We start from the raw sequence: 14,247 nt of genomic DNA, 5'->3' as shown, positions 1-14,247 counted from the left end.
GGGGGGGGGGAATGTCACTTGGGGACCGTGGTGTGTGACTTTGGGATGGGGCGATGGGAGTGGTGGTGGGCTTGGGGAGTGATGGGGGTCCATGGGGGTGATGGGGGTGAATTGGGTCCCTGGGGCTGAACTGGGTCCATGGGGGTCATGTGGGTACCAGTGTCCGGTCCCTCTCGGATGGTGATGTCCCCGCGGTGGTGGCGCTGCCTGGGGGCCTTGGCGCTCTGTGTCCTGCTGGGCCTGGCCCCGCTGGCGGGCGCGTACCCCCCCAAGCCCCCAAGCCCCGGGGACGCCGCTTCCCCCGAGGAGGTGGCCAGGTACTTCTCTGCCCTTCGGCACTACATCAACCTGGTGACGCGGCAGAGGTGAGCGCCGGCACGCGCGGACACGTGTGAACACGCGTGTGCTCTGTACGAGGACCCGTGTGCTCACGGGGACCCCCATGCCCGCAGGTACGGGAAGCGCTCCGAGGCCCCGGTGCTGGGGCTGCTCTGGGGCACCGGCAGTGACAGATCGTGGTGAGTGCCCCCATGTCCCCCCCTGCAGGGGGGCCGGGCAGCTGCTTTGGGGTACCCAGGGCCGGTTTGGGGGTCCTGGCCCCCACCCCTCACACCAGCGCTTCCCACAGGTACGAGGATGACTCCTCCTGATGACGCCCCCCTCAAGTCTTCCCCATGTCTCCCCTGGGGCTCTGCTGTGTGTGGGGGGGAGGGCCTGGAGACCCCCAGATGCTGAACCGGGGGGTCCCTCTGTGGGGGGGGCCCTGCCCTGACCCCGTTCTCTCCATGCCGTTGTTGGGGGGCACCCGCATGGCCCCGCAATGGCAATAAAGAGACGATTGTGAGCAGGGGCTGGATTGTGAGTGGGAAAGGATGGAGGAAGGGATGCGGGGGGAATCCAGGGGTGGAGGGGAAGATGCAGGGGGATGGAGGGATGCAGGAGAGAATGTGCGTGTGGGGGGGTGATGGGGTGCAGGGGAGGAGGGAGGGAGGGCTGACGGGGAGGCAAAGGGGGGAGATGCAGGTGGGTGAAGAGGTGCAGAGGAGGGAGGGATGGAAGGGAGGACGCAGGAGGGATGGAGGGGGTGACGGAGGGGTTGAGGGAGGGATGCAGGGGGTGCACTGCAGGGGCACAGGTTACTGGGTGCACTGGTGGGGGTGCCTGGGCAGTGGGTGCTGCCACTGCCTGCTGGGTCGCTGTGGGGGCTGCAGCCATCAGGGTCTGTGTCAGGGCTGGGGGTCCCCGACCCCCCCCAGCCCGTGGTTCTGGCTGCAGTGGGGGCTGCAGCTAACCCCGACCCCACTGCCGCAGCCCGACGTCCCCCTGTCCCCCCCTTCCTCCATCCCACCCTCACCCCACATTGCCCCTTCCCCTGCCCAGCCCCACTCTGTCCACCCCTGGGGCCCAGGTGCTCTGGGCACAGACATCGGCTCCCCCCGTCCCTGTCCTCAGCCCGGACCCCCCCAGCCCGGTCACACATTAACCAGGGCAGCGCCGGGGGCCCCGTGGGCCCCCCCCCAACCAAGTGGCCGCCGGTGCCACGCATCCGGGTGACATCGGGGGGGGACGCACACACACATAGGATATAAGGGACGGCGCCACAGCGGCACCGGGGAGCCCACGGCCACAGCCCCGTGTCAGTGAGTCCTTGTCACCGCTTCAGCGAGCAGGTGAGTGGGGCTGGGGCCTCATCCTGGGGGGTGACAGGGACGGGGGATGCGGGGGGTGTGCACATGTGTGTGCTGGTGTGTGCTCACACGTGTGCGGGTCTGTGCTCACACGTGTAGGGGTCTGTGCTCACACATGTACGGGTCTGTGCTCACACGTGTACGGGTCTGTGCTCACACGTGTACGGGTCTGTGCTCACACGTGTACGGGTCTGTGCTCACACGTGTAGGGGTCTGTGCTCACACGTGTGCGGGTCTGTGCTCACACGTGTAGGGGTCTGTGCTCACACATGTACGGGTCTGTGCTCACACGTGTACGGGTCTGTGCTCACACGTGTACGGGTCTGTGCTCACACGTGTACAGGTCTGTGCTCACACGTGTAGGGGTCTGTGCTCACACATGTACGGGTCTGTGCTCACACGTGTACGGGTCTGTGCTCACACGTGTACGGGTCTGTGCTCACACGTGTAGGGGTCTGTGCTCACACCTGTACGGGTCTGTGCTCACACATGTACGGGTCTGTGCTCACACGTGTACGGGTCTGTGCTCACACGTGTACAGGTCTGTGCTCACACGTGTACGGGTCTGTGCTCACACGTGTACGGGTCTGTGCTCACACGTGTACGGGTCTGTGCTCACACGTGTACGGGTCTGTGCTCACACGTGTACAGGTCTGTGCTCACACGTGTACGGGTCTGTGCTCACACGTGTACGGGTCTGTGTTCACACATGTACAGGTCTGTGTTCACACATGTACGGGTCTGTGCTCACACCTGTACAGGTCTGTGCTCACACGTGTACAGGTCTGTGCTCACACCTGTACAGGTCTGTGCTCACACGTGTACGGGTCTGTGCTCACACCTGTACAGGTCTGTGCTCACACCTGTACGGGTCTGTGCTCACACGTGTACAGGTCTGTGCTCACACGTGTACGGGTCTGTGCTCACACGTGTACGGGTCTGTGCTCACACGTGTACGGGTCTGTGCTCACACGTGTACGGGTGTGTGCTCACACCTGTACGGGTGTTTGCTCACACGTGTACGGGTCTGTGCTCACACGTGTACGGGTCTGTGCTCACACGTGTACAGGTCTGTGCTCACACGTGTAGGGGTCTGTGCTCACACATGTACGGGTCTGTGCTCACACGTGTACGGGTCTGTGCTCACACGTGTACGGGTCTGTGCTCACACGTGTAGGGGTCTGTGCTCACACCTGTACAGGGTCTGTGCTCACACGTGTACGGGTCTGTGCTCACACGTGTACGGGTCTGTGCTCACACGTGTACAGGTCTGTGCTCACACGTGTACGGGTCTGTGCTCACATGTGTACGGGTCTGTGCTCACACGTGTACAGGTCTGTGCTCACACGTGTACGGGTCTGTGCTCACACGTGTACGGTCTGTGCTCACACGTGTACGGGTCTGTGCTCACACGTGTACGGGTCTGTGTTCACACATGTACAGGTCTGTGCTCACACCTGTACAGGTCTGTGCTCACACGTGTACAGGTCTGTGCTCACACCTGTACAGGTCTGTGCTCACACGTGTACGGGTCTGTGCTCACACCTGTACAGGTCTGTGCTCACACCTGTACGGGTCTGTGCTCACACGTGTACAGGTCTGTGCTCACACGTGTACGGGTCTGTGCTCACACGTGTACGGGTGTGTGCTCACAGCTGTACGGGTGTTTGCTCACACGTGTACGGGTCTGTGCTCACACGTGTACGGGTCTGTGCTCACACGTGTACGGGTGTGTGCTCACACGTGTATGGGTCTGTGCTCACACGTGTACGGGTCTGTGCTCACACGTGTGCACCCACATGTGCCAGGCGCAGCCATGGCTCCCCGCTGCCGGGCGCTGCTGCTGCTGGTGTGGGCACTGGTGCTGCTGCGGGAGGGTCCTGGCGCTGCCAGCCCCGCACAACCCAGGTACCCCGGGGACGACGCGACCCTCGAGGAGCTCGAGCGCTTCTACCAGGACCTGCAGCAGTACCTGAACGTGGTGACCCGGCACCGGTGAGTGCGGGGCGGCCACGCAGCCCCATTGCGACACGATCCCCATCGCGACACATTCCCCATCGCGACACAATCCCATCGCGACACGATCCCCATTGTGACACGATCCCCATCGCGACACAATCCTTATTGTGACACGATCCCCATCGCGACACGATCCCCATCATGACACGATCCCCATCGCGACACAATCCCTATTGTGACACGATCCCCATCGTGACACAATCCCCATGGTGACACAATCCCCATCGCGACACGATCCCCATCGCGATACAATCCCATCGCAACACAATCCCCATCGCGACACAATCCCCATCGCGACACGATCCCCATTGCGACATGATCCCCATCGCGACACGATCCCCATCGCTACACGATCCCCATCTCAACATAATCCCCATCGCGACACGATCCCCATCGCGACACGATCCCCATCGCTACACGATCCCCATCTCAACACAATCCCCATTGTGACATGATCCCCATCATGACATGACCCCCACCGCGACACGATCCGTATCGCAACATGGCCCCATCATGACTTGATCCCCATCGAGGTACAGCCCCATTGAAATGTGCCCCCATAATGACCTGCTCCCCACTGTGACCTGCCTCCCATTGTGACTTGCTCCCCATCACGACATGCTCCCATCGTGACATGCTTCCCATTGTGACCTGCCCCCACTGTGATCTGCTTCCCACCGTGACCTGCTCCCCATTGCAATGTGCTCCTCATCATGCTGTGCCCCCTGTTATGACCTGCCCCCACTGTGATGTGTTCCCCATCCCCATTGTGACCTGCCCCCCACTGCGATGTGCTCCCCATCATGACCTGCTCCCTGTTGCGACGTGCATCATGACGTGCTCCCATTGTGATGTGTTCTCCACTGTGACCTGCCCCCTTTTGCACACTGCTCCCTGCTGCCCCGTTCTCCCCATTACACACTGCTCCCCGTTATACACTGCTCCCTGTTACACACTGCTCCCCATTACACGCTGCTCCCCGTTACACACTGCTCCCCATTACACACTGCTCCCCGTTACACATTGCTCCCCATTACACTCTGCTCCCCATTACACACTGCTCCCCGTTACACACTGCTCCCCGTTACACTCTGCTCCCCATTACACGCTGCTCCCCATTACACGCCGCTCCCCATTACACTCTGCTCCCCATTACACGTTGCTCCCCGTTACACTCTGCTCCCCATTACACGCTGCTCCCCATTACACGCCGCTCCCCATTACACTCTGCTCCCCATTACACGTTGCTCCCCATTACACGCTGCTCCCCATTACACACTGCTCCCCGTTACACACTGCTCCCCATTACACGTTGCTCCCCATTACACGCTGCTCCCCATTACACGCTGCTCCCCGTTACACTCTGCTCCCCATTACACGCTGCTCCCCATTACACACTGCTCCCCATTACACGTTGCTCCCCATTACACACTGCTCCCCATTACACTCTGCTCCCCATTACACGCTGCTCCCCATTACACACTGCTCCCCATTACACGTTGCTCCCCATTACACGCCACTCCCCATTACACTCTGCTCCCCATTACACGTTGCTCCCCATTACACACTGCTCCCCATTACACTCTGCTCCCCATTACACGTTGCTCCCCATTACACACTGCTCCCCATTACACGCTGCTCCCCATTACACGCCGCTCCCCATTACACGCCACTCCCCGTTACACGCCGCTCCCCGTTACACGCCGCTCCCCGTTACACGCTGCTCCCCACTACACGCTGCTCCCCGTTACACTCTGCTCCCCGTTACACGCTGCTCCCCATTACACGCTGCTCCCCATTACACGTTGCTCCCCATTACACGCTGCTCCCCGTTACACACTGCTCCCCATTACACATTGCTCCCCATTACACGCTGCTCCCCATTACACATTGCTCCCCGTTACACGCTGCTCCCCGTTACACGCTGCTCCCCGTTACACGCTGCTCCCCGTTACACGTTGCTCCCCGTTACATGTTGCTCCGGTGGCTGCTCCCCGGTAACATGCTCCCTGCAGGTACGGGAAGCGCTCCGGTGGGCGGGCGCTGTCCGAGGAGCCCTTCGGCACCGCAGGGTGCTGAGCCCCAGGTGAGGAGGGGCCGGGGCTGGGTCATCCCGGGCATCACCTCCGTGTGCCGGCAGTGCTGTGGGTGCTGGGTGCTGACCCCTCTCCTTGCAGGGATGCTGCGTGGCCGGTGGGTGAAGAGGAGCCTCCCAAAAGCAGCAACACCACCCACCTACAGCACCCACCAACGGCACCCACTGCACCCACCTACAGCACCCACCAACGGCACCCACTGCACCCACCCACTGCACCCACCTACAGCACCCACCAGCGGCACCCACTGCACCCACCTACAGCACCCACCAACGGCACCCGCTGCACCCACCTACAGCACCCACCAGCGGCACCCACTGCACCCACCTAGAGCACCCACCAACGGCACCCACTGCACCCACCAACGGCACCCACTGCACCCACCTACAGCACCCACCAACGGCACCCACTGCACCCACCTACAGCACCCACCAACGGCACCCACTGCACCCACCTACAGCACCCACCAACGGCACCCACTGCACCCACCTACAGCACCCACCAACGGCACCCACTGCACCCACCTACAGCACCCACCAACGGCACCCACTGCACCCACCTACAGCACCCACCAGCGGCACCCACTGCACCCACCTACAGCACCCACCAACGGCACCCACTGCACCCACCTACAGCACCCACCAACGGCACCCACTGCACCCACTAACGGCACCCACTGCACGCACCTACAGCACCCACCACGCTGCATTCATCACCCCTGGACCATCCTGCCCCCCCCCGCAATAAACCCCCTGCAGCCACCTTCTGCCTCTGCCTGCTTGGGAAGACGGGGAACTGGGGATGCTGAGGACAGTGGGGTGCTGGTGACACTGGGGGGGGGTGGGTCCATGGGGACCCTGATACCGGTTGTGTTGGGCACTGCAGCCGCTGACTGGTGCAGGAGGCACCGGGGATGCCGGTGCTGGGACACCCTGGGGGGGTCCCCACTGTGCGGGTGCCGGTGCCGCGCTGGGGTCCCTCCGTTCTGTCCCTGGGAGGTCACAGGGGCCCCGCGTGCCCCCGCGAGCGCCCGTGGTGCCCTCGCACACGCGTGTGCAAGCACGAGCCCGTGTGCCCGGGGCTGCCCGGGCCCCGCACGCCTGCGCGGTGGCCCCGTCCCGGCCGTGCCAGGCCCCGTGGCCCCGTGCCCCGCAGCGATGCCCGCGGCTGCCCCCGGCTCCGTCGCGGGTGAGCGCTCACCGGGGCCTTGCACACGCGCGTGCAAGCGGGGGGTGCTGCGGGGGTCGCTCCTGCGAGGGGGGGCGCTGCGGGTGGGGAGGGGGTACGGGACACGACACACGTGCGTGTGCGCGCTTGTGCATGCCCGTGTGCAAGGGAGCGGGCCGCGGTCCCTTTAAATCCGGCCCCCCCGCTGCCATGGCAACAGCGCATTCCCCCCCCCCTTAAAGGGGCCGAACACCCCCGTTCCCCCTCCCCACGCTGCGGGGGGGTTCCGGGGTGTGTGCGCGTGCAAGAGCAGGTAAGTGCAAGCGCGGTGTGGGGGGTGTGTGTGTGTGTGAGCACACGAGCGTGCCCGCGTGTGCAAGGCGGGGGGGGGGATGATGTGGACCGGGGGGGCCGCGGTACCCGGATGATGGTGGGGGTCCCCGGCGCTGCCGCGCGCAGCCATGAGCGACCCCGGCAGAGGGTTCCCGGCCCCTAAGAGTCCCCCCCGGCACCCCCCAGGTATGGGGGGGGGGATAGGGGGTGCGGGGGCTGATGGGGCGCAGGGCCCTGGGGGGGATGTGGGGGATGAAAGGAGATGGCGGCAGGGAAGGGGGTGCGTGGGTGATGTTTGGGGGGGCTCTTGGGTGATGCTGTGACCCCCCCCGATATGGGGGTGTCTGGATTAACACCCCCCCCATCCCGAGCATCTCCCGCCATTGCACTGCTGTCTCTCGCAGCCCCCCATTGCATTGCACCCCTCCGTGCATTGAACCCCCCCATTGAATCGTACCCCCCACTGAATCGTTTCACATTGATTGCACTGAACTCCCCCAATCGCATTGCGCTCCCCCACATCATCCCCCTCCAATTGCATTGCACCCACCCCAATTGCACAGAACCCCCCCCCAGCTGCATTTTGGCCCTTATCACTGAACACACCTCCAAGTGCTGCTTTGGGGGGGGGTTGCTCCCTGTGGTCCCTGGTGCAGGGGTGCCATAATGGGTCCCCATGATCCTCCCATTTCCCCCCAAGCCATGCAGCAGGTCCTGGACAACCTGATGGGGGTCCCAGGCCCCCCCGGAGCCGCGGACCTCGACCTCATCTTCCTGCGCGGCATCATGGAGAGCCCCATCGTGCGGTCCCTGGCCAAGGTGAGGGGACACCATGCGGACACCGTGACCCCCCCGGGCACGGGGCAGCGCATGGGGCACACGTGTGCATGTGTGTTGAGGGCTGTCGTGTGTTTGTGCACACACATGTGTGTCCCTGTGGTGTGCAGGAAGATGTGCATGCATATGGATGTTTGTGCTTGTGTACATGTGTGTGCGTATGTGCATGGATGTGTGCTCACATGTGTGCGTGTTCGCATGTACCTGCATGTGCACACATGTATCTATGCGTGTACACATGCATCCATATGTCTTTGCATGTGTGTGCGTGCATATGTGGATATATGCTTGTGTGCATGCGGGGAGGTCTCTGCTCATGTTTGCACATACCTGTGTGTGCATGTACATGTAGGTATGCATCCACATGTACACGGATGTGTGTGCATGCATGGATGTACACCTGCACGTGTGCGTGCATGCAGGGAGGTGTGTGCCCATACTTGCTCATACGTGTGTGTGCGTGCACGCAAGTGAGTGTGCATCTTTGCACGCGTGTGTGCACGTGTGTGCATCACTCTATGTGCGTGTTGCTGGGTATTTACATGCGCACATGATTGTGCAATGGCACGCGCGTGTGCACACATCGCTGTGGTGATAGGTGAGCACACACATGTACGCCTGTATTTGATGCTGTGCATGTGTGTGCCTGCAAAAGGGCAGGTTTGTGCATGTGCACATGGGGTGCTGTGTGCGTGCAATGGCCAAGGTGTGCTCACGTGTTCTTGCTCACATGCGTGTGCCCACAGGCGCACGAGCGGTTGGAGGAGCGGCGCTTGGAGGCGGTGCAGGACAACAACGTGGCGCTGGTGCAGGAGATCCTGCGGGACATCGGGCCCCTGGCGCCGCGGGACAGCGCGGCTGCGGAACTGAGCTGCATCCTGCGCCAGCCCCACTTCCAGGTGCGAGCATGTGTGTGCAAGGATGCGTGTGCAGGGATGCATGTGCAAGGATGCGTGTGTGAGGACACGTGTGCAGGGATGCATGTGCAAGGATGCGTGTGTGAGGACATGTGTGCAGGGATGCATGTGCAAGGATGCGTGTGTGAGGACATGTGTGCAGGGATGCGTGTGCAAGGACGCGTGTGTGAGGACACGTGTGCAGGGATGCAAGGATGCGTGTGCGAGGACGCGTGTGTGAGGATGCATGTGCAAGGATGTGTGTGCAAGGCCACATGTGCGAGGACGCGTGTGCAGGGACATGTGTGCGAGGACGTGTGTGCAGGGAAGTGTGTGCAGGGATGCTTGTGTAAGGATTCGTGTTCAAGGACACGTGTGCAAGGACATGTGTGCAAGGACACGTGTGCGAGGCGCGTGCCAGCCCTGTGCCGTGTCCTCGCAGTCGCTGCTGGAGACGCACGACTCGGTGGCCACCAAGAGCTACGAGACCCCCCCGGGGAGCCCGGTCCCGCCCCCCGGCAGCCACCACCCGCTGCCCCCCGACGCCGTGCGCATGGTGGGCATCCGCCGTGCGCCCGGCCAGAGCCTGGTGAGAGCCAGTGGAGCCACGGGTGCCGCGGGTGATGGGGATGGTGCTGTGGGCACTGGGGTGCTGGGGGGCATTGCTGGGTGCTGTGGGTGGTGGTGGTGCAGGTGCTGTGGACATTGGGGGTGCTGTGGCGTGTTGCTGGGTGCTGGGAGCATTGGGAGCATTGCAGGGTGCTGGTGTGATGTTAGGTGCTGGTGCCAAGTGCTGCGGGGTGCTAGAGGGCATTGCAGGGTGCCGGGAGCATTGCAAGCACTGTGGGGTGCTGTGGGTGATGGTGATGGTGCAGGTGCTGTGAGCATTGGGGTTCTGTGGGGTGCTGGAGGGCATTGCAGGGTGCTGTGGGGTGATGATGCAGGATGCTGTGGACATCAGGGGTGTTGCTGTTGACACTACAGAGTGCTGGGGAGGTATTACTGTGGGTGCTGGGGGCATTGCGGGGTGCTGGAGCATTGCTGGTGTGACTGGAGGGCAATGGGTGATGCTGGGGGTGACTGGATGTGACCGCTGGCACTGGTGCCGGTGCTGACCGGGGCTGTGCACCCAGGGGGTGACATTCCGGGTGGAGCGGGGGGAGCTGGTGGTCGCCCGCATCCTGCACGGGGGTATGGTGGCGCAGCAGGGGCTGCTGCACGTGGGGGACGTCATCCGCGAGGTGAACGGGCGCGAGGTGGGCAGCGACCCGCGGGCTCTGCAGGAGTCCCTGCGCCAGGCCAGCGGCAGCGTCGTGCTCAAGGTGCTGCCCAGCTACCAGGAGCCGCACCCGCCCCGGCAGGTACCTCACCCCCAGTGCCCGCGGCTCGCAGGTCTGCATCTGCATCCCACCCTGTATCTACCTCTGCATCCTCCTCTGCGTTCTGCCCTGCATCCACATCTGTACCTGCATCCCTCTCCTGCCTTGCATCCACCTTTGCATCCACGCCTGCCCCCGCATCTGCATCCTGCCCTGCATCCACCTCTGCACCCACCTCTGCCCCCGCATCTGCATCCTGCCCTGCATCCACCTCTGCAACTGCATGTGCATCCTGCCCTGCATCCACCTCTGCACCTGCATGTGCATCCTGCCCTGCATCCACCTCTGCACCTGCATCTGCATCCTGCCCTGCATCCACCTTTGCATCCACATCTGCATCCTTGCATCCACATCTGCATCCCACCCTGCATCCTGCCCTGCATCCACATCTGCGTCCACATCTGCATTCCACCCTACAACCTGCCCTGAATGCACATCTGCACCTGCATCTGCATCCCACCCTGCATCTGCCTTTGCACCTGCATCTGCCTCCCACACCCAGCACCCTACCCGTGGCTACTCCATGTCTGTGTCCCTATGTCCACATTGTCCCCATGCTCACATGGGCACCCATGCCCACGTGCCCCATGTCCCCTGTCCCCTCTTCATGTGCCTCATCTCCCATTGAGCCACACGACCCCCTTTCCCTGCTGCCCCCCTGCAGAGTCGTGCCCCATGGCCAGTGGGACCCTGGTGTCCCCCATGCCCCGTGCACTGCTGAGGGCTGCAGTGGATCTGGCCTTGTCCCCATCCCCACATCTGGACCCGGGTGTCAGAGGGTGCCCCATGTCCCCAGTGCCAGCCTGGCGCAGGCTCCGTGGGGACAAAGCCGCTCTTGTCCCCGCATCCCCTGGTACCGCGCATCCCCAGAGCCGGCGCTGCGTGGGTTCCGTGTGCTCACACACGCGTGTGCCGCGGCCTCCGCACACATGTGTGCCATCGCCGGCTCGCTGCTGGCGGTGCTGGGTGCATGCGTGTGCCTGTGCGTGGCCGTGGGGCTCTGCGTGGGGGCTGCTCTGGGTGCCCTGTGGGGAGCAGTGGTGGCCACTGGAGCCGCCTGCGTGTGCGCGGGGGCCATGCGTGCCTGGCTGCGGCGGGCGGGGGGGGGCACCTAGCGCAGGGCACACGCGTGTGCGTGTGTGCGTGTGTGTGTGTGTGTATGCGTGTGCGTGGGCATGGCACCGATCCCGGCAGCATCCCGGTGCCTCCCCGGCCCCCAGGTCTATGTCAAATGTCACTTCGACTATGACCCGGCCACGGACACCCTCATCCCGTGCCGTGAGGCCGGGCTCAAGTTCATGGCCGGGGACCTGCTGCAGATCGTCAACCAGGATGACCCCAACTGGTGGCAGGTCAGGGGCGAGTAAGGGGGGGACGTGGTGCTGGACTGTTGGCAGCTGGGTGCACAGGGGGTCGTGGTGTGTCTTGGGGATGGGGGGTAACTGGAAGGTCAAGGGGTGTCTGGAAACTGGGAGGTCCTTGTGGAGCTTGGGGGGGGGGGTGCCCAAAACTGGGGCTGGTCCCTGGGAGCTGGGGGGTTCATTTGGGGCTTGGGGGGTTCGTGGAAACTGGGGGCGGGTGGACCTGGAGTTGAGGTTTCTTTTGCAGCTGGGGGGGTCCCTGTGGATTGGGGTGTCCCCATATTTGGGGAGTCCCCATGGTTGAGTGCCCGTGGGGCCGGTACCAGCGCAGTGTCCTCATGGGTTGGGGGGTCCCATGTTTGGTGCCCGTGGTGCCGGTACCAGTGCCCTGTCCCCAGGCTTGCCATGTGGCGGGGGGCAGCGCGGGGCTGGTGCCCAGTCAGCTGCTGGAGGAGAAGCGCAAAGCCTTCGTGCGGAGGGACGGGGACACAGCTCCCACTGCCGGTACGGAGCCGGGGGGGCACGGCATGTCCCCATCGCCCCATGGCAGGGTCCCCATGCCCCACAGTGATGTCCCCATGGTGATGTACCCATCGCTTCGGCAGGTCCCCAGTTCCCAGGATCATGTCCCCATGACCCAGCCCCTGGTCCCAGTCCCATGGCTCTGTCCCTTGCAGCCCCGTCCCTGTCCCTGTCTCCAGCTCAGCCCCACTTGCCCTCAGCAGGGTCCCTGTGTGGCAGCCTCAGCGGGAAGAGGAAGAAGAGGATGATGTACCTGACTACCAAGAACGCTGGTGAGCGGCCCCGGTGGCAGGTGGTGGCACCCATGGGCCGGGGCACCCCGGAGTCCCCTGTGGGTGACAGCCCCATCCCACGCCAGAGTTCGACCGTCACGAGCTGCTCATCTACGAGGAGGTGGCGCGGATGCCGCCGTTCCGCAGGAAAACGCTGGTGCTCATCGGGGCGCAGGGCGTCGGGCGCCGCAGCCTCAAGAACAAGCTCATCATGTCCGACCAGGCGCGCTACGGCACCACCATCCCCTGTGAGTGCCCCCAGGCCTCCGAGCATCCCTGTCCCCTGCCAGCTTCATCATCCCCAAGAGCATCCCTGTCCCCTCTGAACATCCCTGTTCCCTGCCACCATTGTTATTTCCACAGGCATCCCTGTCCCCTCTGAGCATCCCTGTCCCCTGCCAGCTTCATCATCCCCATGAGCATCCCTGTTCCATATGAGCATCTCTGTCACCACCGAGCACCCGTGTCCCCTGCCAGCTTCATCGTTCCCATGAGCATCCCTGTCCCCTGTGAGCATGCCTGTCCCCCCACAGTGCCACCATCCCCACCTGTGTGGGTGCTGTGGGTGTGAGTGGTCCACAGCCCATGCCCGGGGGTGCTGTGGGTGTGAGTGGTCCATGCCGCACAGACACGTCGCGGAAGCCGAAGGACAGCGAGCGGGATGGGCTCGGGTACCGCTTCGTGTCGCGGGGGGAGATGGAGGCCGACATCAAGGCCGGGCGATACCTGGAGCACGGCGAGTACGAGGGCAACCTCTACGGCACCAAGATCGACTCCATCCGCGCTGTGGTGGAGGCGGGCAAGATGTGCATCCTGGATGTCAACCCCCAGGTACGGGACCCCCCCAGCCTGCCAAGGGGGCGATGGGGCTGCGCGCACCATGGGGCTCAGATCTGTCCTGTCCCCCCAGGCAGTGAAGGTGCTGAGAACGGCTGAGTTCGTGCCATACGTGGTGTTCATCGAAGCCCCCAGTCCTGAGATGCTGCGAGCCATGAACCGGGCAGCACTGGAGAGCGGGGTGGCTACAAAGCAGCTCACGGTGGGCCCCCCCCCGGGGTTATGTGTGTATATGGGGGGCACAAGGGGAGGGATGGGGAGACTGAGGCAGGTCCATGCGCGCAGGAGGCCGACGCCAGGCGCACGGTGGAGGAGAGCAGCCGCATCCAGCGTGGGTACGGGCACTACTTCGACCTCAGCCTCACCAACGATGACCTGGAGCGCACCTTCGGGCGGCTGCGCGAGGCCATGGAGCGCCTGCGGGTGCAGCCCCAATGGGTGCCCGTCAGTTGGGTCTATTAGAGCCCCCCCAGGCACCCCCCAGCCCCATGGGGCGCTTGTGCCCTCCGTGTCACCCATTGGTGTGAGGGGCTCGCACCAGCACGGGGGGAGTAAGGGGGACCCTTGCCCAAGCCTCTGGACCCCTCTTTCCCCCCCTGCTCCCAGCCCCAGACATGGGGGGAGTGGGGGGAGAAGCCGGTGGGGTCCCATTATGGGGGCAGCTCCCCCAGCCGTGCCCAGCACCCCACAGCTGATTCACTGCCAAACCTGCCCCTCCCCACAGTGTCATCCCCCAACCTGTGGGGCACCCCATAACCCCTGCCTTAGTTTCCCCATGGGGAAGCCCAGAGTTGGGGGATGAGGGGGAGTCACACCCCACTGCAGCCCCATGAGCTGCCA

General features: G+C 63.7%; 3 protein-coding genes and 1 long non-coding RNA gene across 8 annotated transcripts; 3 read left to right on the top strand and 1 right to left on the bottom strand.

Annotated features, from left to right (window-relative positions):
* Window positions 1–170: 170 nt before the first annotated feature.
* On the top strand, window positions 171–650 carry LOC130594305 (peptide YY-like). Its single transcript, XM_057400090.1, has 3 exons — window positions 171–365; window positions 453–518; window positions 629–650. The coding sequence occupies exons 1-3, from the start codon at window positions 178–180 to the stop codon at window positions 648–650; spliced, it is 276 nt and encodes a 91-aa protein (XP_057256073.1). The 5' UTR covers window positions 171–177.
* Window positions 651–3,433: 2,783 nt separating this feature from the next.
* LOC130594312 (pancreatic polypeptide-like) lies at window positions 3,434–5,959 on the top strand. Its single transcript, XM_057400103.1, has 3 exons — window positions 3,434–3,683; window positions 5,723–5,793; window positions 5,885–5,959. The coding sequence occupies exons 1-2, from the start codon at window positions 3,436–3,438 to the stop codon at window positions 5,784–5,786; spliced, it is 312 nt and encodes a 103-aa protein (XP_057256086.1). The 5' UTR covers window positions 3,434–3,435; the 3' UTR covers window positions 5,787–5,793; window positions 5,885–5,959.
* On the bottom strand, window positions 5,858–6,557 carry LOC130594313 (uncharacterized). Its single transcript, XR_008971054.1, has 3 exons — window positions 6,490–6,557; window positions 6,166–6,187; window positions 5,858–5,942 (listed from the first exon to the last, which is right to left on the bottom strand). It is a non-coding gene; the product is annotated as an uncharacterized LOC130594313 (long non-coding RNA).
* A 327-nt stretch (window positions 6,558–6,884) lies between these two features.
* Window positions 6,885–14,043, top strand: MPP2 (MAGUK p55 scaffold protein 2). 5 transcript variants are annotated; one of them, XM_057400100.1, is made up of 12 exons: window positions 6,885–6,991; window positions 8,004–8,122; window positions 8,887–9,039; window positions 9,479–9,625; window positions 10,170–10,397; window positions 11,636–11,767; window positions 12,175–12,280; window positions 12,478–12,570; window positions 12,657–12,818; window positions 13,199–13,401; window positions 13,481–13,609; window positions 13,693–14,043. In XM_057400100.1, the coding sequence occupies exons 1-12, from the start codon at window positions 6,961–6,963 to the stop codon at window positions 13,867–13,869; spliced, it is 1,680 nt and encodes a 559-aa protein (XP_057256083.1). In that variant the 5' UTR covers window positions 6,885–6,960; the 3' UTR covers window positions 13,870–14,043. The 5 variants fall into 5 exon arrangements, with proteins under 5 accessions (XP_057256083.1, XP_057256085.1, XP_057256080.1 ...); XM_057400102.1 differs by lacking the exon at window positions 6,885–6,991 and adding an exon at window positions 7,199–7,283; XM_057400097.1 differs by lacking the exon at window positions 6,885–6,991 and adding an exon at window positions 7,381–7,489.
* The last annotated feature ends 204 nt before the right edge of the window (window positions 14,044–14,247 follow it).

Source organism: Pezoporus wallicus, unplaced genomic scaffold (assembly GCF_028554395.1).
Source record: "Pezoporus wallicus isolate ANWC-B61680 ecotype Strahan unplaced genomic scaffold, APGP_CSIRO_Pwel_v1 contig_1735, whole genome shotgun sequence".
Lineage (NCBI taxonomy): Eukaryota > Metazoa > Chordata > Aves > Psittaciformes > Psittacidae > Pezoporus > Pezoporus wallicus.
The sequence above is the reverse complement of the archived record's forward strand: the minus strand, read 5'-3'. Positions and strand labels throughout refer to the sequence as shown.